Source organism: Microcaecilia unicolor, chromosome 6 (assembly GCF_901765095.1).
Source record: "Microcaecilia unicolor chromosome 6, aMicUni1.1, whole genome shotgun sequence".
NCBI classification, from domain to species: domain Eukaryota; kingdom Metazoa; phylum Chordata; class Amphibia; order Gymnophiona; family Siphonopidae; genus Microcaecilia; species Microcaecilia unicolor.
Genome location: NC_044036.1, coordinates 137,799,193 through 137,822,416, shown reverse-complemented (window position 1 = coordinate 137,822,416; position 23,224 = coordinate 137,799,193). Strand labels below are relative to the sequence as shown.

Below are 23,224 nucleotides of genomic sequence, written 5' to 3'. Positions count from 1 at the left end.
TTCTGCATACGCAGGAAGAGAATAGAGGGTTTAATTAATCCGATCAGCATTTCGGGAACTGTAAATTTGGGCACAGGAGCGAGGCAAGTTGCAGCAGATGCTGTGTAGGGTCTTTCAGGAAGTAACATGCTAGAAATTCTTGCTTCTCCTTGGTGCCCAGGGTGAGGGGGCTCAGTAGCCTCTGGGGGAGGGGGGGCGCAGGGTTAGCCTGTGTCTGACTGTGATTGGGTGTCTCTTTGGGTGCATGGGTCTCATCCGTGTCCTGATGGTGGTTGGGAGGGGGTGGGGGGTCTCTGCGTCACTCTCTCTGTGCCTGGATCCTAGTCCTCTACCTGCCTGCTGCCTCCTCAGGATGGCTGCCTGAGAGCTGCTGCAGGAATAAGCCGGAAGAGCGATTGAACTTTCTGACGACAGCCAGTTTTGCTTGCTCCTATTCGTGGACCTAACCAGACCCGATTGCTGTGAGATAGGACTGGTTCGTTCCTCGCAGCCCAGGGGAGCTGGGGGGGGGGGGGGGGTGCTCAGCAAGCATTACAGAGCTTCTCCTGCTGACTTCAGCCTCGGATCTCACTGGCTTCCTCTTCCTCTACTTCTTCCCACTGGGCTCTCGGCCGTAGATCTCGGTTCCAATCGGTGAGTATATTCTGTTGCCTCTGCACACAGGAGAACAGTCACTATTGTTACTTCTTTTGGCCTTGACTGCAATAGGTATCTGAGAAAACACAGGACAATGCAGTCCTTTCCGTCCTGAGACCTGTAGGAATTAATTCACTGCCTTGATCGTTGAATCAATTCTAAGGCGCATATGAAAAAGCGAGAAGCTTAGGACTGAGAACAGCGGAAAGATTTAGGAAGCGCAGCTCATGGGGTATCCTCAGGATGAGGAAAATTTAAACAAACTTAAACCTAAGAAATATAAGCAGTTGCAACTAATTATACACCAGGATAGGGATGGACATCGAGGAAAACCATTGGACCCTGCTGGGCAAAGAGTCTAAAGTCAGACAAAATAGACCTTGGATAGTTGATGTCCAGTAGGTGAACTTTGTTCTGGGAGAATGTGTTGCAGTTTTATTTATGTGCTATTCTGATAAATCTGATTTCGGAGGTTTTATTAAGGTTATTTAAACGGAAACACTGAAGCTCCAGGAAAAGAAAACGATGCACTTTGAAAGTAGGATGCAGCAACCTTTGGTGGCCACTTTCTTGATGGGAAGGGTCGGCTGAATGGTTACCCACAAATCAATAATTAACTGCACCCTAGATCAGTCGGTGCATTAACAGTCGTCCTACAGTACTTTACAAATTACAATAGTTCGTATGTCACTTTTAATTTGCCTCGAATCAAATTTGTCATATAGAGGTCGGAGGTCAAAGTGAATGTGTTCCGTGTGACCTTATCAACACGGACAGAGAGGTTTTTATTTTCTGGGTATTCAGAACAAAGATTGAACTAATGTTATACCTACTGCACCTGACTCTGCCTTGAGCAACCAATGGAAAGGCGTGTATTAAATCCAAATCCCCAATAAATAATACACCGAGTGATACAAAGGCTTTGTTGAGCAGCCAATTTATTCCCTTGTCGCTGTGAGGTCCTTTGTAAATCAATGTAACACGTTGGCATATTTGCATATGACTATACTGTATATATAATGACAATAGCGTGCAAAAAAAGCATAATATTGCAGAGATGATCTTTTTTCGGCCGAAAATGGTCCAGCCTCATAATATTGGATTTATGTCTAACCATAACCAGGTATGTAAACACAAATATTTACCTTTGTTGTTGTACTTCACCTTTGTGTCTGCTTGGGACAGAAAAATCCCAGCTCAAACCAACAAACAAAAACCGTTATCGTGATTATTAAATGATTTTTCACACCGTCCTTAAATTAATTGGCTTAATTCCTGGACTATGTCGGACACCTCAGTCTCCAGTGCTGGGAATATGCAGACAGTGGTGCACAGCAAATAAACTCCAGACTCGAAAAGACAAGGAGATTGCTTCATTTATTAAAGTTTTGTGCCGATTTATGTACTCTGATGATAAACGAGACCCAAATATTCTTAGGCTTAAAGCTGAAAAAAATATGGAAAGAATCATGATAGATTTTTCTTGAATTTCCTGCGGACCTTTCTTTAGGAGGCCTTGTTTCTGACACAGATGTTGGAAACAGTCACCTTTAAGTAAAAAACAAAACAAAACAAAACATATGAATATTTATTCAACAGCCTCCTTTACATACTTTGTATCTAGAAAATTACATTCTTGGGATCTATTCAGTTTATTACAGATCAAAAATTATTATGAAAAGGAAGGAGCAGGTATAATGTTTTTTTTTATTATCAATTGCTATATATAATTAAGGAACTGCTGTGTATATTGAGGGTGTATTGTATATAGATATAGATCTACTATGATATATTCAAATACTATACATAGAAATATAGGTATTATATATAGCTTAAAGCTTCTATTAAAAATATGTGTATGATGCCTTTCATAAAAACAAGACTAAGTGATCAGCAATTATTTTCACAGGAATAACTAGTAGCTGTCTGGTAGGTGGAAAATGTTATAATCCTTTAGGCTGTGTGCCTATTATATAATCTAAACTGACTAAGGGAATGAGTGACTAGCTGGCCCAGAACGTTCACTAGGGCTGCCTGCAGTCCATTCAGGCACATTCTCTCCAGAGAGGCCTTTAATAACATTGACAGAATAGTTGTTAAACCAGCCGTGTGAAGCAGACGGAATGTGAGCTCCAGAAGAGCAGTTAAACTGCAGCTTTTTCCGCATATCTCCTGATGCAGCCATCATCCGTCCGGATGACTGAATTAATTAAATAAACGTCTTCAACCCATTACGTTCCTATTTCAAATTTAAATATAATGCGGAGAATTACAACAAAATATCCCATCTTCCTAAGTAGGAATTCCCTTTAAATGCTTTCACGTTGTTTGAACAGATGTTCTCAGAAAAGCACAGAAGTCTATTAAAATGATACGCCCTATACAGTGTATATAAAACACTGATTATTTCTTATCAAACACAAACTGCGTCTGACCCCTTTACCACCCTCCCCCTATAAATGCCCTGGCTCCTTTCTGCAAAACGATCTTACTATTTATTTTTCTAGAAATAATATATAATTATGAGTTAAAACAGTGATAAGAACGTTAAAACAACAACAACAGAGGTTAAGAAGGAAGGAAATGCACTTTATTTTATTGTATGTTAAATGCACATTCGCCTCTTATTGAAGAGTGTCATTATTACAAACTCTAATACATTAAAAAAAAAACACATTTTATATAGCGAGATAGAATTTTCCAGTGAGAGATGAGGCTGTATTAATAATGTTTCAGCAAAAGATTCGATTTGCAAGTAATGCTTCCAACAATGATACCTTTTTTCGCGTGTATAATTTCATAATTGACCGCGTCTTCTGACCTTGAACGTAGCTACTACTGGAATTAATTCAAACCAGCCATTAACATGAAGAAAGCAAACTTTGGGAGTCCACAGCCAAGCCACGACACCACCTCCATTTCTGTAAGAAAAGTGAAGGCGAGAAAAGGCAAGACAAGAGTATTATCCAGTATCTGGACAGGGCCAACTTTCACAGTCCTTTTAGAAAAGCCAGAATACAGGTGGAAAGGATCAAATATGTTCAACGTTTAAAAAAATACTTGTGTTCCCGGATCGGCAAGATGACTAGACCCAATTTCTGTGTTGACCCAGCCCATGGTTCTGTGCTGTAAAGGTGATAAGGGGTCATATGCGTCAGTCAGGGCTCAGGTACGCTTAGGTTAGTCTTGTAGCCGGGAGAACTGAGTACATCAAACAACAATCGTTGTGTTTAAAACAAACAACCCCCTCCCCGAATTATCAGTTCACAAAGGTTCATAGTATCATCTGCTGTAACCAAACTAAAAATGGGAGATAGCTTCAACAGACCAAAAGGTCACGATCTGGTTGTAGGCGATAACTTTTCATTGGGCTGCTTAATATATTGGTTGACTTATCTTTTAAGAGATCTGTCCCCTTCTTGAGCTACGTATGAAAAGAGGGGGGGGGGGGGGGGGAACTGCTTCAAGAAACAGTAAATAAAGTTTATTATTTATTAATCTGATAATACCAAAGCTATTGATGGCTCAAATAGCTGGCCTATTTCTTTTATTTAACGTTTTTTTTAATTGGTAAAACAGCAATGTCCTCTTTTTTTACATTTTTAAATTCAAGTACAGACATTAGGGCAAAACTTCTGTTTTATTTGAAAATAAACTATTAAAGCACGTCTACATTTTAGTTTCTTCATGTTTTTTTTTCTGCGACCAAATATTTAACGCTGATTTGTTTGTAATTGGAATTGAATGAGTGAAAAAGTGTCAAAAAGCATTTAAAAAAATGCTATCCGAGAGATTTGCCGTCCGCTCCTTTCATTTGATGTTTTTAAAATCTGAATCTAAGGATTTTCATATAGTTTTGTTTCTCTTCCAAACAGAGCTGCATTTTTTTGTGTTTGTTTGTTTTGTATAAAGGATTAAAGTGAGCAATGGACGTGCTTTCGATCCGCAAGACGGATACACAGTATGTACGGATCCTTTTCTTGAACTACGTGCCCGGCATTGGCCAGTTGCACACTTCCCTACCTTGATCAGTATTTTAATCGGTGGTCGTGTTTTTATTCATCACAAAGGGTTGGGGGGGGGGGGAGGTCGGATTAAGTGTACTACAATCATCAATGGTTCTCAACAAGGCAAGATTTTTGCTGCTTTGAAAACTTTGCAGGGATGGCTGAATTTCTACCATTCACTTGAGAACAAGAAATAAACACTGATGTCCCAAAGCTGCCCCGAGAAGAAATCCCGGAACCTGCGAGAAGAAAGGAAAAGGGGTCATGGGGAGGCCATTTTACCTAGTTCCTGCTGCAGAGGAGCAGAGGGAACCCGATCCCTGTCCTGGACAAGGGGACAGACAGCAGTAGCTGGTTCCTTGCATCTATCCCTAGGGAGGGTCAAGGCCAGACATTAATCCTTCCTTCCCTACCTCTTGCGGTGGTCAGTGGTCAGTGTGATCTGCCCTTGCCGCCGTTTCCACTCAAAGTGCAGGTTGTCTTTGCCTGAGATTAGGATTTAGGGGTCCTGTCTTCCACCGCCAGCTTTCGTTCTCCATTCTGGTAGTGGGGAGTGGGGCTGTAAGGTAACTTTTTTTTTTTCCCCAGTCTGTCCCTTGTAGCACTGAAAAAAAAATCCTGTAGCCGGAGGTCTTCACTCTACTATTTATTCCGACTGCATTTTGCCTGAGTCCCTCCCTCATCCTGTCAAGTCTGCAAAACCTTACAACACGCTCGGAAAATCTGTCACCTTCACTTGTCTGTAAAGAGGGGACGAAAGAAAATCAGGCAGGGGAATCCGCATCAACCGCTGATTTTGGTAAGAATCGAACGTGCAGAAGTGAGTTGGGATTAACATCTCTCTTTAGCAATTGAAACGAAAGAACCCCACACCTTAAATCTGTAATGGTTTCTAGTAATCTGGAAGATTGGAGGACATGGTGGTGAAGTTCTTTTGACTCTTAAGGCAGGCGGGAGACAAGGGTTAAGAGAAAGGAGACTAGAGTCACGGACAGACAGACAGACAGACTGAAAAGGCCCAGAGCTGGCTGTGAGAAGCCCGCAAGGGCCAGGATCTGATCCGTTCCCCGTTTCGACAGCAGAGTGCTGGAGATGTATTTAAAAATGCCTTTTCCAGAGAATTTGGCAGCCGAGGGTGACGTCAGGCCCCCGGCGTCGGTGTGGCTGGGCCGCTTGGCCAGGAAAAGCCAGCAGCATTACCCAATTATTGACTAGTCCTTCAAATCCCCCCACCCCTTCCCCTCCTGACAAAAAAAAAAAAAAGCCATCCTACCGACAGAAAGAGAGCAGCTTTGTCCCTTTAAAGGGGGCTCAAGACCTAATCGGCCAATAAACCCTTCCCAAAGAAAACCCTAATCCAAATAGTATTCAGTAAAATTTGCAGCAGACCATCATAAAGCTGAAGCTGTCAGTAAAAAGTAAAAGATCTAGTTACATGGTAAAACTAGGATCACCTATAAATAAAGCAACTTAGTAATTGGCTGTTCTTCCTTTTCGGAGAAAAATGTGTGTCTTGGAAAGACAGAACATTTCTTCTTTTTAAAATGTATATGTATTAGGCTTTCTTATTTTTGCATTATTAAACAATATTTTGATCCACTGTTGAAGCTATGATTTAACCAGTAAAATATTTTATTTCAAAAGTGAAAGAGCGATGAAAGATATTTCAATCAATCTATCTATCTATCTATCTATCTATCTATCTATCTATCTATCTATCTATCTATCTTTCCGGGCACCTGAAACCTGGCCTTCAAATATGTGATTAAATTCAATAAATTTCTGAAAGGACAGTTATTGTTCGGTTTTGTATCACATCGGGCAGTTTGGAAGTCCTGAATCCTTCAAAGAATCACTTTCCCCCAAAATATAGAGCCAACAGGTTTCAAATCCTACAACTGCATGTTAAGATAAAAAAAAAAAAAAGTCAACTTACCTTTTCTAGCTATATTTTTTGCAAATATTAGGCAGATGTGCTTTGGCTGATCCTGCCTCTATATCCACTGCTTGAAGTTATTTGTTTTATGAAGGGTCTGATTAGTTTGATGTTTTGCATTTTCTTAATGTAAGTTTTTTTTTTTTTAATGTAAATCGTCTAGGGATAGGCGGAGTATACATTTCTTTTAAATAAAATAATTGTACTGCTCTCTCCGGCAGAAAAAGCATTTATTTCGCCTTTAGAATTTATAAAATTTGCATAATTATTAAATGATATATAAAATAATTAAATTTAGTAAATCATTAATTATTTCAACACTACTGATTTTTGATAAATTCTTTTTTTTTTAACAATGTACAATATAAATGTGTGCTTTAAAAACCGGCCTTTAGATATTTCACCTAAACATTATAGATGAAACCTTTTAAAGATATTTATTAAATACGCGTACTTTACTTAAAGTCCGCAAAGAAATATATTTACATACTAATTATTGATTGAAGGTTGCAGATCAACGACAAAGTTTTTCAGTGAGCAGTGCTATTTAGGACTTTTTTTCCCACGTAGTGCCCCCCTTATTCCGGGCATTTCTTTCCTCTTTCTGCCCTTTTCCAAACTATTTTCCCTCAATCCTCTCATACTTCATAACATTAACTATGACACGTCGCATATATTAAAGTCCCCAAAGTCCAAAAGCAACGCTTCTTGAAAAATGAAAGCGGATTATTATACTTTTGGCGGGTTCGATTTATTAGCTGCTTGGAGTAAATTAGGAGAATGGGGGGGGGGGGGGGGGTTCTGGGGAGTAACCAATGGGAGGGCAAGGTTAGGCTACGGTGCAGCTGATTGGCTGGGGGGGAGGTTACTAGCTCTGAGTGGCGCCCCTACTTCGAGTGTCTACTGAACTGAGTCCAGCTGGCGCCAGTGCTGACATAGGATGCTTTGGGGATGTTACAAAGAAGCCCAGAAGAAGGGGAACTGGCCATCTGAGACCCAACCTCCACCACTCACGGTGGCTCTTTCCTTCTCACGCACCCCTTCTTGCATCTTCTCGCTCTTTATATCCAAACACCCCCACTTCTAAACCCCTGAGGATCTGGGGAAGCCTCTTGCTCGATATGGAATACTTAACCGTTTTGCTTTTATAAATGAACCAGTTAACAGGACTGTTGTAAGTAGATTTATTATGTCGTTACAAAAAAACGTAGTTTTTGTTCGTACTGCTGAGTTTCTGTCGTTTCACCTCTGTCTACGTCTGGTTTTACTCTGAGCCTATACTTTAAAGCTTTATTATTATTACACTCTTCTAGCTCCATTAATTGTGTTGTTATTTTTGCTTTTTATTGCTGCCAAAACTGCAAAGGAAACTGCTTGAAACCTCGATCGCTTATTTTGTTGGAAACTCAAATCTTCCAATTGTTTTAAATTCCGAGATATTTACGCCCGCTGCAGTTTTGCTAAAGAAACTCGTTTTAAAAGTAAAACAAACATATACAAAAATAAATAAATAAATAAATAAACTTACTGTCCTCGTTTTTTCTTTCCTTCTTATAGGTGGTGTTGCTTCTTTTGCTGCTTCCAGAAGCCTTCATAAAACTGGAGGATTCTTTGAGAACTGTTTCCTCACTGAAAAAAAAAAGGGGTGGAGGAACGTATCGATTTTTTTTTTCTCACAGCAAGAAAAACCAAACGTAGAAGAACATAAACTTCCAAGAAACTTGGGTTTCCGAGGGAGGGGAAGCTAAAAATGGAAGTTGCTACCGATCAGCCGCGCTGGATGGCCCATCATGCCGTCCTGAATGGGCAGCACCCGGACAGCCACCACCCGGGCCTGGCTCACAACTACATGGAACCGGCTCAACTCCTGCCTCCGGATGAAGTGGATGTGTTCTTCAATCATTTGGACTCTCAAGGCAATCCGTATTATGCCAACTCTGCCCATGCCAGGGCGCGAGTCTCCTACAGCCAAGCTCACGGTACGTGCCCCCTGCCCTCCCCTCTTCCCTGTGTGGTCGTTTCGTGGGAATAAACGGGGGAGGGGGCTGCGGAGTTTTGCAAATCAGATTTGCTACCCAGGGTTCCAAACACACTTCCTTCTTAAGTGCTCGGCAGTCACTCTAAACTGGTTTAAAAAAAATATAGGGAAATATAACTTGATGAATCTTAGAAATAAATAATTGCGGGGGGGGGGGGGGGGGGGGTTACAGACCTGAAATCAAAATGATTCCATTTCGGCTGTATTAAGAGCACTGGGAAGTAATTTGAACCGGAGTCACTGCTTTTTGCATCTGTGCTTTGTCCTTCTGTTCAGCTTCTTTTATCTGTTCAACATACCCGACTGGTTTGACGATATTCAAGCAACCTTGTCTTTATTTATTTATTTATTTTTGACTTTTTGTTTTCCTGTAAAGTATCCTGTTTGGTCTAATTTTTCCTACTCTCTCTTGCTTTTTCTTTAATCTACTTTTCTTCATCTTATTGTCATTTCATAAGACATCCCCACTCCTGCTTACTTGCTGTAAAAAATAAATAGAAAAATCCCGAGATCTGGTAAAAGGATTCCCCCCCCCCCCCCAAAAAAAAGCCAAACAGAGTAAGTTTGCTGAGTGTTCTTTTCTCAAACCCTGCTTTTCTTATTCTCTCCCTGGAGTTTCTTGTCACTTTCCTGTCTCCATGGCCCTTCCTTATTAGGCTTCTCTTCTCGTGCTTTCTTTGGTTTCTCTGGAGTGAAAAGTATGTCTGTTTCCTTCTCAGCAGCCCGGCTGACCGGCAGCCAGATGTGCCGTCCTCACCTGATCCACAGCCCCGGCATTCCCTGGCTGGACAGCGGCAAGGCAGCTCTCTCTGCAGCCCACCATCACAACCCTTGGACAGTAAATCCCTTCGCCAAAGGCCCCCTGCACCCGGCTGCGGCCGGAGGCCCTGCTTCCATCTCCGTATATCCGGGCAGTAGTGGCTCCAGCACGGCCTCGGTCTCCTCTCTCACCGCAGCCTCCCACTCCAGCCCTCATCTCTTCGGCTTCCCACCCACCCCGCCAAAGGATGTCTCCCCGGATCCCAACTCAGCCAGCTCTGCCTCTCCGGCCTCCTCAGCCGGAGCAAGGCCAGAAGACAAGGAGACCATCAAATACCACGTGTCTCTGTCAGAAAGCATGAAGATGGAGCATGTAAGTCCTCTGAGGAGCAGTTTGGCGTCAATGGGGGCCCAGCCCTCCACCCATCACCCCATCCCCACTTACCCGTCCTATGTGCCGGCTGCCCATGACTACAGCAGCAGCCTTTTCCACCCTGGAGGCCTCCTGGGAGGTCCGGCATCCAGCTTCACCCCAAAGCAAAGGAGCAAAACCAGATCTTGTTCAGGTAAGCTGGGGGGGGTTTCACATCAACATTTAATAGAACCACTCTACTGTCAATTCGGAGATGTATAAATCTGCCAAAAAAAAGTCAGATTACAACCAGGCGCAGTGCTGCAGTAATTCCTAAGAAAATGCGCCAATATAATTTTATGCATACCATACTGGGCTTTGCATTGGAAAGAGGTTACCTGGGAAATTCAAGAGCCTTTCACCCATAATGTAAAAGACAAGAAGATGTGGGAGAGAGCTTTCGGTTTCAGTTTACACTTCTGGGAATGCTGTAAGGGATGCCATATTCAGAGGGCCTATTGAAAATAGCAACCCAGGGCCCTGCCCAGGCCTTATTTGTTTGGTATACAACGCATGTTCACATCTATCGGTTAGGTTTGCTCTTCTTTAAATTCTAGGCCTAAATGAAAATACATACAGCTAACATGTTAATTGTAAAATGAGATAAGGGAAAGGACTTGTTCCACTTAATACACTATGCAATAAAAGCCCATCATACATAAAAAAAAGATTTTGAAGGCTTTGCTTGCAGAGCCTGGGCAGATTGTACAGTACTTTGATGCAATCTGATTTTGAAGATCAAATCTCTTCCAGCATTTGATTTTTAGATAACATTGCCGTCATAAATCTAGTTAACCTATAATTTTTGTGGTGCACAGTCACTATTAAAAAAATAAAGACCCCTCTTAAATTATGAACATCTATCTAAAGTTTATATCTCTGCATGGGTTGCACATTTTGGTCAAACTTGTTTGCAAAGTGATGGGTTTTTTAAAAAATAGATTTTGTGGCCAAATCTCCCGGGTCTTCTTTTTTATATCTAGAAAAATCAGTTTCTGTAGGGGGAATGCGGCAAAAAGCCAACCTCTGAAAAAAACAAAGATTTAATTAACTCTTCTAAAAGCAGGAAACACACTTGGAATCTGAATTTGAAGTCAGACTATTTTCTTTGAAAACACAATCCAAACTAGGATGTTTGTCTTTTCATCCTGAGTGTTTGTTAGCCTGGCTCTTAAGAGAGGTGAAATGATCCTGAGGGGGTTGAAGAGACTGGGAGCCCCTGAAATTCCGTGACCGAGCTCAGCTTCCCTTTAGAAAAACGAAACCTCAGGACTCTCCGACTCCTGAAGCTTCCTGCCCATTACTCTCTGCAAAATCTCTAGAGCCTCTCGAATTCTAAAAAAGCCCCACTGGAATCTTTCATTAATCAGGCAAACAAATAATATTAATACACTCACCTGCCAAAATGTAAGCTAAGCATTAGTTGCTTGAATTCTGTAAAGATAAACATACCACCGACATATAGCTTATAAAAACTCCATTCGAAATTTAGCTGAATGGCCTTTTATGGCTGTAAATACAATTTCTAAGAGACTGTCCTGGGAAATAAACTACCGTAGAAAATAATACAGGTCTCCTGTTAATAGAAAAAAATCAAGTGCACCTGTTAAAACCCTCTCCTACCTTTTTGGAAAATATCAGATTTCTTCTGGTTTGCTGTCATAATAATATGAAAGCAAAACTGACATTTGCTCTTGAGGGATGGATTTGTATTTCCATCTTACAATTTATTTTTCTGCAGCTACAGTTTTGTAGTACGGGAATTTAGATTTACTTTTTTTTTTTAGATTAAAATCCCAGATTAGGATTATCCCACATCATTGTAGTGGAAACAAAAATATTATGGAGAAAAATAATAACAACCAAATATGTGAATTCCAGTTCTGTAAATGTAATAGTTTCCTGGGCCCCATTGAACTGGACAACTGGGGTATTATTTTAGTTTGGCGCTTGGCAAGAAATATTTGGTTTCATAAAGTAGAAGAAATTAGATGTCTTGATATTTCCCACTTAAATTTGTAAAGATTCAAAATATTTCCGTTGATAAGGGTGTACTAGACAGAAGATTTGATCTGTGCTTGTGTCTCATGTGTTGTGTGTTCTAACAATGTACTTTGCGAATTCCATACCTGAAGGACAATGCAAAAAAGCTTTTGTGAATTTGTTTTTAAAGAAAGAAATCCGGTTTCTTCGTGTTTCCATTTAGAAGGCAGGGAGTGTGTGAATTGTGGAGCAACTGCCACCCCTCTCTGGAGAAGAGACGGCACCGGTCACTATCTGTGTAACGCCTGCGGGCTCTACCACAAAATGAATGGTCAAAACAGACCACTCATTAAACCAAAACGAAGACTGGTAGGTGGATAGTGGATTGAATGATTGGGGGAAGAACTGATGGGGGAACGTTTGCTCTATCAAAGTAGGTCGTTTCGGCCAAGCTGTTGGTTACATTCAGATTCAAACTATGTTAAGAGTTTAGAATTTTAAAGTAGGGGAGGGATATTTTATTTTGTTTGTTACTGTGTTTTCTTTTGCTATCTGTGTTGCATTGTGAGCCCTACAGAATATATAAAAATGATGAAATGGGATCTAGCCTGGTTCACCTCCCTTATTGCAACAGAAGGACATATTAGAAGGGTTACATGCAGTTTGTGTCAGCTACAGGTCACAGCGTAGCCTGGGGGAACATGTGAAAAATCCCACCTAGGCCTGGGCATAGGTGTGTAGACATGCAAAAAGAAAGAAAAAGGCCATAATGCAATTTAAAGTGGGCTCCAATATGACATGAAAAGTATTTCTGCTTTTCAGTTCTGACAGCTGTCAGTCACCCCCAGGCTCCAGCTCCTCTTGGCTTCTCATTGAAATAAGAAAACTTATTTAGATTGGGGGGGGGGGGATTTTAAAGACTGAAAAATCCTTTTAACCCACCCTGAATGTTAATTCTGTGCGATTCCTACTTTTAATGAGAGGGTGCTTGCGATTTACTGGATCAACATTGATTGATGGTCCATTAACTGAACAGGTACCAGTTTGTTTTCAGGAAACAGTTACCAACCCAAAACAACTTTCACTTGTCAGCTCTTGGTACTTGCAGGGCTGATGAAAAGGGCTCACTGTTGGCTCCACATTTTATTAAATTATTTATTTATTACTTGGCTCTTCCCCCCCCCCCCCCCCCCCGCCCCTCCTCCCCCTGAAGGGCTCCCCTATGCCTTGCATTTTTATTTGAGACATTTTTTTTTCTACGTGCCTTTTCTAAGCTCATGACAGTAGTTTCCTATCCGGATATCTGCATGGTACAGATAAGAAAACTTTCAATCTGTTTCCGGACCTGAGAAGCTCTGGAGAGTTGTTGTTTTTTTTTTTTTTGTCTAGGCCATGGCTGCTGCTTTCACATTTCTAATGCCCTACAAATGTTACGTAAAGGCCTAAGAATAATAAATATATTTTGGGGGTGTTGTAGGTAGGGGTTGTAAATATATTAATTATGATGCACAATAGGAAAAAAAAATCTGAGCAGATGGGAAGGGGAGTTGCTGGAAAATTGGCTTTCACGAAATGCTGTCAGGACTCCATCACCCACTGAAGGGAGCTGAAACCTTGCTCTCATCTCTAGAGGTGTTCCATAAGCCTGGAGCGTGCTAAAACAAACTTTGTAATACTATCCTGCTCAGGCTGAAGTGCTTCTCAGACTGGACATTCTTTAAACTAGTTTTTCCAAAAAGCTTGAGGCAGAGTTTAGGCAGAGAGACCAAGAAACTGTCCGAAATATGTAGCTCCCATCTTGTAGGAGTACTGGTGTTGGGAGAAAAGCAGTTTTTAAAATTCATTTTGTGACCTTTTTTTCTCTATTAATCTTGTTTGTGTGTTGGCGGAGGTGGGGAGGGGAGAGCACATCCCAGGCCATGCTTGTCACACTGGGAGGGGGGGGGGGAATCTAGCTTATTAGAATTGGAAGAGATTTACTAATTAACAAAGACTGCGAGCCTTGATCACTTTCCCCTGGTCTTGCTTTATAAATACTCAACCCTCCCTTCCATTGTTACCAATTACCGCAGAGCCAGGACAGGAAACCGTCCTCTCTCCCTCCCCCCCTTTTCCCATGTAATCTCGCCTTAAATATTTTGAATTGATGTCTATTTTCTTAGTCAGCTGCCAGGAGAGCGGGGACCTGTTGTGCAAACTGTCAGACCACCACCACGACCTTATGGCGACGTAATGCAAACGGGGATCCAGTCTGTAATGCCTGTGGGCTCTACTATAAATTGCATAATGTGAGTATTAATAGAGTCGATTTTCCTGCCTTTTGCTATCCCTGCCGGCTTTAGGTGGGGGTTATTGCTTCTGCTGCTTGGCGTGCTTTAGTCTTTCTGGGTGTTAGCTTCTATTAAAGGTTGCCCCTGGAGAGTTCTAAGCCATTCTTGTGATGGCATAGTGATGCTAAATTCACTGGCATGACAATGTACTGGCTTGGCTTCGGTGCTTGGAAAGATCTGGCAGAACTGAGTTACACCACTCCCTATGAAATGAGTCGTTTTGCTGAACATGCAAAGCCAAGGTGTCATTTGCAATGTCTTCCATTTAAATGTTAATTCACTTGGGTCCAGTCCTCTCCTTGTGCTTCAAAGAGTTCATATTATTTGAAGGCTAAAGCATCACTTCTGGGCAGAAATTATAAGGGGAATTTTACGCAGATAACCTAAAAATGCGATTAGTGCGCTTAATTTATGCTTATTTTGTAAAGGCAAGATAAATACCTATGTAGCTTTATTGACCAGGCAGCCAGAGGGAATCCCAGTAACACACAAATTTAACATCAGCTCTGAGGCTTGAACGTACTCTGTGTGTGTATGCCCCATATTTTATATAGATGCAAATCTGGTCGAACTCCAACCACAGGAATGCTTATATGTTGAATGTATGTAAGTATGCTCATTATACTGGGCCTCACAATTCTAGGCCTTATACATGGAAATGCCTTTATTCAAAAAAAGACTCCCCTAACTCTTAATAGTGGAATGAAGTCAGATTTTGAGGGAGAACTAGGAAAATTGCTGTTTCTAATTGGTGAACCTAAAACTGTTACTATGGAGGGGTGGAGGAGTAGTTTAGTGGTTAGAGCACCAAGCTGACAACCGGGGAAGTCCAGCTTAAATCCCGCTGCTGCTTCTTGTGATCTTGGGCGGGTCACTTCACCCTCCATTGCCTCAGTTGCAATCTTAGGGGCCTTTTTACTAAAGAGTTGGCACATGGCAACTGGCTTGCCGCACGCCAATCCAGAACTACCGCCAGGCTACCTCGGGAGCCTGGCGGTAGTTTCCACCTCCAGCACGTGGCTGTCTCCGGCGCTACAAAAATAGAATTCAATGCTAGAAACATTTTTCTATTTCTGTAGTGCCGGCGTTTACCTGGCAGTAATCAAGCAGTTCCGTGCGCTGCCTGGTTACTGCTGGGTTAGTGCAGGAGTCCTTGCCGCCATTGCACCTCAATGGGTGGCAGTACCTGCTCCCTCCCTGAAATGGCCTTGCGGTAAGTGGTTCACTTACCGCAGGGCCATTTCTTTTTAAAAAATGGACACAGCCTCATGGGCCTCAGCGCATGTCAAAAACACACGGTGCTAGAGCAGGCCCCATTTTACCGCAGCTTAGTAAAAGGACCCCTTAGATTGGAAGTCCTTGGGGACAGAGAAATACCTAGTGCACCTGAAAGTAATTCAGCCTGAGCTACTACTGAAAAAGGTGTGAGCTAAAAATAAATAAAACTTGCAGTATATTGTGGGTTTCTTTAGCTGCACTCTTAACACCCAAGGCAAATACCAGTCCTTAATTGCATCTTTATAGGAAGGAAACAGGGTTATGACAAAGATTAAAGGAAGGATAGTTCAGAGCTGAAAAAGGGCACCCAGCTCTGCCTATGTGTTTTACGTCTGTTCTTGGAGAAGGAAGGGCTGGAAAGAAGAGAGATGAAAGTACATGAAAGATGTTGAGGTAAATAGTCGATATTTTCAGAAGCAGCACTGAGCAGATAAGTGCGTTTTTGCTTTGTAAAAGAAGTCACAGCATTGGACTGGATAATTTTGATCGTGTAAATCGTTATACAGTCAAAATTGTTCATGTGGAGCGGGGTTTAGGGCAGTGCTTCCCAATCTGTTTGTGTTTGGACCCCACGATTGCAGTCAAATGAAATCCAGTGACCCTCCTGAGGTGCAGAATAATTCACCTGAGTTGTGACCCCAAAGGCATGCTTTATGACCCTATTTGGGAAACTCTGGTTTAGGGCATCCTCGAGGTCAGGACTTTGGCTCCCAATTAACGTACTTGTGTGTATGTGTTTGTGTGTTTGTTTGTGTGTATCATACACTACACTATTTAAAAATTAGCCTCCCCCCCTTCCTGCAGGTAAAAGAATGCACTGATGGGTCTTTAAGTTTGTGTTGCTCTGAGGATGTATTGTTTGCCCCCCCCCCCCCCCCCCCAGAATCTGTTGCTGTAAGCGACCCCTTAGTCTTGTCTAACAGTTGCGCTGACTCTGCTTCAGGCAGCGACACGTAACCATTTAACTTACACATTTACGTGGTGAAATTCAGCTGTTAAACATGTACATTAACCCCGGATTCTATAAAGTTCTACGCCCAAGATTCCAACTAGCTCACAGATCTGGGCACACAAGTTATAAAATAGTGTCAGTTGTGCGCCAAATTTAAATATCTATTTAATTATTAAATTAGGTAGCAATAATAACCCTTAAGGGCAAAATTCTATATATCACGTCTACAAAATCGGTGCTGAAAAAAAAAGCCTAGGCGTATTCTATAAAGAACGCCTAAATTTAGGTGTACTTAGAGGATAAGCCTAAATTTCTACGCTGTTTATAGAATACACTGAGCGCCCTTCTGCGTGACTAAATTTAGTTGCGGGCAGTTGCGTCAAGTAAAATTTGGTTTAAATGCAGACACCTAAATTAAGCACAGACCGATTTATTCTACAGCACTCATAAATTTTAGAAACTCCCACAACTCACCCATTCCACGCCCCCTTTTCATCTATGCAACCTAGCATTTATGCACATCACGTTACAGAATAAGTTGTGCCTGTAAATTCAAATTAATACCAATTAGTGACAATAATTGCTTGTTAACTTATCGGCACTGATTGGCTTGTTAACGAATCAAGGGAAAGGGAAATGGGACTTGATATACTGCCTTTCTGAGGTTTTTGCAACTACATTCAAAGCGGTTTACGTATATTCAGGTACTTATTTTGTACCAGGGGCAATGGAGGGTTAAGTGACTTGCCCAGAGTCACAAGGAGCTGCAGTGGGAATCGAACCCAGTTCCCCAGAAAAAGTCCACTGCACTAACCACTAGGCTACTCCTCCATTCAACTTAAGTTGCTCTATATAGAATCCTGGGGTAAGTGCACTGTTCTTAGACGCTATTCTATAAACTTAATGCCTAAATGCCATAGCGCAGCAACAGAGGGGGAAGTGCACATGTTCGGATCAGGGCATGTCTTGCAGTTAAAAGTGTAATTTATAGAATACTATTATTTATGCATTGCAGCTTCCAACTTTAGGTGCAACCATTTACACCAGCGCAAACGCTAATTTACGCTCTATTCTGTAATGGCGATTTCACATGCAGTTCCCAAATTCTATATAGCATGAGTGGAGATCGGCGCAGATTCTATAACAAAAGTGCGTAACTTAATAAGCTAATGAGCGCTGATAATAGCACTTAACAAGAAATAATGAGCACTAATTGGCACTGATTAGAATTTACACACACAACTCGCTAAGCGTATTCTTGAATGAAGTGTGACGAACCTCTAACGCATGCAGGCTAAAAGAGGCGTGGTTATGGGCAGGGAAATGGGTGTTTGGTGGCGTTCTGAAATTTACGTGCATAGTTAGAGAATATGGCCCAGTACGTGTAAATCTATGCACCAGGATTTGCACCACATTATCACTGGTGTAAATGGATGCGTGTAGTTGTAGGCGCTGATATATGAACTAATCGTATTCTATAATCAGCAACTAAATCTAGGCACCGATTATAGAATACGTTTAGTTTTTTAGGCGCTGTATATAGAATCTCCCCCTTAGCAACTATATTTTTCATGCCTTATTTCTGGTGCACTTTCTGGAATCTACCCCTAGATGTCCAAGCGTCCATCATGTACAGCAGGTATAACTTGAAATGTCGATAGTGGATACGTAACTTGGATGCTAAGCAGATAGTGCTGCTGGATATATGTATAATCCGAAACCAATCGAGTTAGATGTTTACAATAATATGTTCCACATGTGGCTCAATACTGACCCCTGTGGGGTAGATATTCAAAATGATTTCCCAGGCAGTCAAAGCTCCCACCTGGATAAATTGCCTTGGCTGGAATCTTCAGGAGCAGTTAACTGGAGTCTCAGCTAGGACAATCCGGGGTGAAGCTGGGGCAGAGCAAGAATTTACCCAGCGAGCGCTAACCAGTTAAGTGCCTGGATAAAGTTAGGACAGCAGAAAGGTTGACCTAATTTTGTCTAGTTAATTGTCCGGGCATCGGTCTGAATATCAGTTGGCACCCTCATGCACGTGACCCGGATCTTCAGTGCCGGTGCCTGGATTAAGTGTTGAGCATTTGGGTTTAATTCAGTCAGCAGCTGTCGGTGGCTTTAAAACCCCTGATCTCCATGTGTTGAATATCAGGGCATTTTCTCCAAAGGTTGCTGTGTGTCTGTCCATTCTCTACCACCCTGTGTGCATGCACAGGCAGACAACAGAGCCGCAGAGCACTGGCGGACCAGCCCAGGATACCTTTATGTAGTGGATCTACAGAATCTTAGCGGAGATTGGGTGGCAACACCGGTAATTGGGAACCAAACCAGTGCTGGGCAGACTTCTACGGTCTATGCCCTGAGAATGGAAAGGACAAATCAAACTGTGGTATAAAGTATCACATACCATGTAAAATGAGTTTATCTTGTTGGGCAGACTGGATGGACCGTTCAGGTCTTTATCTGTCGTCACTTACTGTGTTACTCTTTGGGGTTCTACATGGAATGTTGCTACTAATTGGGATTCCGGAATCTTGTAACTCTTTAGGATTCCAGAATCTTCAGAACTTGAACAGTGCTGGGCAGACTTCTACGGTCTACGCCCTGATCATGACTGAATAGATATGGATGGGCTGGAGTGTAAATTTTAAGGGGTTTTGACGTTAACTTCAGAACTTTTAGCACAAGAACAGTGCTGGGCAGACTTCTACGGTCTGTGCCCTGAGAATGACAAGGACAAATCAATCTCGGGTATACATATAAAGTATCGCATACCATGTAAAATGAGTTTATCTTGTTGGCCAGACTGGATGGACCATTCAGGTCTTTATCTGCTGTCATTTACTATGTTACTATGACTGAGCTGCTTAGCAACAGATGGACAGGGAGTTCATGTTTTGTCAGGGGAAGATACCTCAAGTCGGAGCAATAGTTCGGGTTGGCAGAGAGGACAACGCAGGACTTTTCCTCTAGTACATATGGGGGTAATTTTTTGAAGGGTTTCCTGCATGTCAAGTGTGTTTTACATAAAACTGTGGAACTGTATATGCATGATAACAATACACACATGAAAAGTGTGCACGTACTCCCATGTAATCTGTGTGTAGGCATTCCTGGAGCTGTAGTTTGTGTCAAACCGAGGCAGAGTTGTGAGGTATAGATAGGGTGAGGCACAAAAAAAAAAAAAAAAGTAACCCCCTAGAGTTTTTTTGCTGTTTTCTCAGCAACCACTTGGAATTTCAACATGAAATTTTACAGCTTTATTTGCTGTTACTATCTACGTTTATGTGCTGACCTGGAATAAGATTATCTTTAAACATGCTGAAGGTACAGGCCTTTTATCATGACCACCCAGTGATTTTCGCGTGCTTGAATATGCACCGTAAAACTACCATTATTTGCGGAAAAAAATGGGGTACCAGCTTACAACACAGTGAAATAGAGTTTTGTCTGGGGAGCAATGTTGGAAGCCTATTGCAAGCTTCACCCAACGCCGCAAACAATCGCTGAACTTAAGGAAGTGCTGCGGATGATCTGAGACAGCCTGCCATAAGGACCGATCGAGAAGGCTATTAAAAACATCCCAAAGCGACTGAAGGCCTGGGTTAAAGCTGGGGGTGGAGGGGTGGGGGTGGACACTTTGAGCCATTCACCGTTCACAGTGACTGTGAAATTCTGACACATTGTTAATTGTATCGTTTGAATTATGCTATTTTACTGTGTTGTAGCTCAACTAGGTAGTAACGCTAAAATGTCAGTAACATCAACATAGCTTAAGGTAATTAAATGTTGTTTAATTGTAATACATTTTAGTATGAGGACTAAATAAGTATGTAAAATTTCTCATTACTATTCAAAGCAGTTGCAGGGAAACGGCAAAAAACTGTAGGGGGGTTACTTTTTTTTGGCCTCCCCCTGTATATATGTATGAAATACATGAGTACGTACTTAGAGTCCATGCACACGGTTACACGTTGCCAAAATTTATGTCTCCCCTTTTCCACACTAAGGGGTCTGTTTATGAAGCATTCTAGCAGCTGTCCATGCGCTAGTGCCAACACGTCTGTGTCGGCACTAGCGCATGGACAGCTGCTAGTGCTGCTTAATAAACCGGAGCTTAAGTTTCTAGAATAAGCACTAAGTAAAGTTACTCATATAATTGCAATTAGTGCCAGTTAAATTATGTGCGTAACTGGCATTATTCTGTAATCTGCACATGCAGTTTTGTGTATTAAGAGTAATTAAGGGCTTTATGTGCTATTAGGGCTGGTTCTGGGGCTTTGGTTGGGACCGAAGGCTAGTGTACATGGTGGCACCAACTGAAGGCAATTAGGTAGGCAAATGCAGGTATTCTAATTTCTGGATATGCCCCTGACCCATCCATCCACATCTCCTCTGAAATTTAGGCACAGGTTAAAGAACAGGGCGTAAAGCAGATCTACGCATAACTGCTAATTACTGCCAATTAAGTGCTTGTTAACACCAGTAATTGATTTGATCACCTAATTAGCTATCTAGTTTACACGCAGATCTGCAATCTGTGCCCAGCTTTGGGTACTGTGCGGAATCCGGCGGAATGCTTATGTGTGTTTATTGATTTTCTTAGCAGGTGCATTATTATTTGCAAGAGCCTGATTTCTCATTTCTTGTAGGTAAACAGGCCCCTGACCATGAAGAAGGAAGGGATTCAAACCAGAAACAGGAAAATGTCCAACAAGTCCAAAAAGAACAAGAAAGGCGCAGAATGCTTTGAGGAACTGTCCAAGTGCATGCAGGAGAAAACGTCTCCCTTCAGTGCTGCTGCTCTGGCCAGCCACATGGCACCAATGGGACACTTAGGACCCTTCAGCCACTCGGGACACATGCTGCCAACCCCCACCCCCATCCACCCAACTTCCAGCATATCATTTGGACATGCACACCCATCAAGCATGGTGACAGCTATGGGATAAACCTACCGGTCGATAGGCCTCTCCACTGACTGAAGCAGTTGGGCTATTGCATAGGATGACACCAAGCTGGGAATAATTCTGCCAAGAAAAGAATGTAGAAGGGATTTTACACCCATACGTGGTTTAACCCTTTCTGGCTGTTCGACTAGACCCATTGGTTTTCAACAGAACTTTTTGAGGTGCTTGTTAAGCACTTTGCCCATCATCCATTGCAAAAGAAGAAAGGACCATCTGGTTGACACTTACTGGTCCACTTTAAGGTGAGCGTAACAAACAGGAGGATGGACCACATTTTTTCGTTTCTTTTTTCCTTTTTTTTTTTTTTTTATTACTGTGAATATTGTACATGTAAATGAGCAGCCTCTATGGGCAGTGCTGACCCAAGGTAGCCTATGCTGGATTTCTATTGTGAACTTAAGGGACAACTTTATAAAATTTATAAAGTTTAATTTTGAAAGGAAAATATTTATTTTGCTCTTGATTTCACAGAGTCTCTGATTTCAAACTTGCATGTTTTGTGCTGGTTTTCAGATTATTCATCCTTGTAGAATACAGTTAGACATTTTCAATGACCACCGTAACAATCTCTTAATTAATGTTAAAATCTATGATGGGAGCAAATAAATATATATTTAAAAAAATAAAATAAATGTAACTGTATAATGTGATTGTGTCTGGGCCAATGTTATGGTTTAGTTGGTTTATTTGAACATCATTCCTATATCATTTTAATCCACTTGCAATATTTTATTAAAAAGGAGAACATTACATCTCCTTCCCAAGTCCCTCCTGTTCCCCACCCCCAGCCCAGTCCCCAACATGTACCAGAGGAAAAGAAAAAGAGAACAAAGCAAATAGGTCAGAAGACACCAGAAAACCATCTGGTCCCATGCTTTCCAAAAGTACTGTTATGAGATTAACACCTTTTGTTCCAAGGAATCCTTTACTGGCCATATAACAGGGTTTTGCTGCATCTTCAGGAAACCATGAACATTCCCTCCAGTGAGGGAGTTTGCACGCTTGGGACCAGTCAGGGTTGGAATGTTTTTCACATTGAGGAAGGAGAAAGAACAGAAGGGACATTACTGGATATAAACATAAAAGACAATCAGTTACACGTAATTTAAACTCCCAGATGTGACCACGATTTATGGAATTCTCTAACAAACAGAATAAAGGAAACATGCCCAGGTATGATTGTCACAGTGGTACATTAGTGGTTTCTTGTTACCAAAAACAACATACTACTTAAATACCAGAAAATTTATATTATATTGCCAGTGTGAAATGTAATATATTGACTGTTGCTAAACACCCCACGAACACATTCCAGAATAATACAATGTATATCAAGAATGGTAGAGTTGGACAATGCACCCAGCATGTGCATCACTTTTGTGAGCAGCTTTTAAATAAGTTTAATTGTATTTTTCTGCAAAAAGATCTCTTCCAAAATAAATAAATAGGTTAGAACAGTGTTCACCTGGGAGGTTATAGAAAGACATGCCTTGTTTTCATCTAGGTCTGGAGGCACAAGGGGGCAAAGTGACTTGCCCGAGGCCAGTAGCAGAGGGGAGAGGGAGTGTTGAACTCCTATCTCGGGCCTTCCACCTTGCTATAGGCCAGTTCTCTAACCAATGTTTCCTCTAAGGAGTGGCCTGGGGTGTGCAAGTTTTTTTTCATGTGAGCAACAAGTTAAAAAAAAAACAACAACAATTTTTGAGCGCCAATATTAGCAATGCATTTCTGTATATAGCACAAAAAAATGTTTTTTTTATGAGCAACCATGTAAAATCTGTGAGCGACACTGCTAAAATGTATGAGCGATCGCTCATGCGCTCCACTTAGAGGGAATATTGGCTCGAACCACTCCTCATTCCTGTCGATGTAAATTCATTTTATTTGTTTGCATTACTAATGGAGGCATTTGCTTACGTA

General features: G+C 41.6%; 1 protein-coding gene and 1 long non-coding RNA gene across 6 annotated transcripts; one reads left to right on the top strand and one right to left on the bottom strand.

The window, feature by feature from the left end:
• The first annotated feature begins 552 nt into the window (after nt 1–552).
• GATA2 (GATA binding protein 2) lies at nt 553–22,990 on the top strand. 5 transcript variants are annotated; one of them, XM_030206101.1, is made up of 6 exons: nt 553–633; nt 8,137–8,558; nt 9,337–9,942; nt 11,962–12,140; nt 13,934–14,059; nt 20,987–22,990. In XM_030206101.1, exons 2-6 carry the CDS (start codon nt 8,330–8,332, stop codon nt 21,284–21,286), a joined length of 1,440 nt encoding a protein of 479 aa, XP_030061961.1. In that variant the 5' UTR covers nt 553–633; nt 8,137–8,329; the 3' UTR covers nt 21,287–22,990. The 5 variants fall into 5 exon arrangements, with proteins under 5 accessions (XP_030061961.1, XP_030061964.1, XP_030061962.1 ...); XM_030206104.1 differs by lacking the exon at nt 553–633 and having other exon boundaries at nt 8,306–8,558; nt 9,340–9,942; nt 11,995–12,140; XM_030206102.1 differs by lacking the exon at nt 553–633 and having other exon boundaries at nt 8,306–8,558; nt 9,340–9,942.
• On the bottom strand, nt 1,802–8,183 carry LOC115472059. The gene is made up of 3 exons (XR_003942459.1): nt 8,108–8,183; nt 3,414–3,557; nt 1,802–2,184 (listed from the first exon to the last, which is right to left on the bottom strand). It is a non-coding gene; the product is annotated as an uncharacterized LOC115472059 (long non-coding RNA).
• Nucleotides 22,991–23,224: the final 234 nt, after the last annotated feature.

Coding starts and splice junctions, on each gene's coding strand:
- GATA2 (XM_030206101.1), top strand. CDS start 8,330: ATGGAAGTTGCTACCGATCAGCCGCGCTGGATGGCCCATCATGCCGTC. Junction 9,943..11,961: donor CAAAACCAGATCTTGTTCAG/GTAAGCTGGGGG, acceptor TTGTTTTTAAAG/AAAGAAATCCGGTTTCTTCG. Junction 14,060..20,986: donor TCTACTATAAATTGCATAAT/GTGAGTATTAAT, acceptor CATTTCTTGTAG/GTAAACAGGCCCCTGACCAT.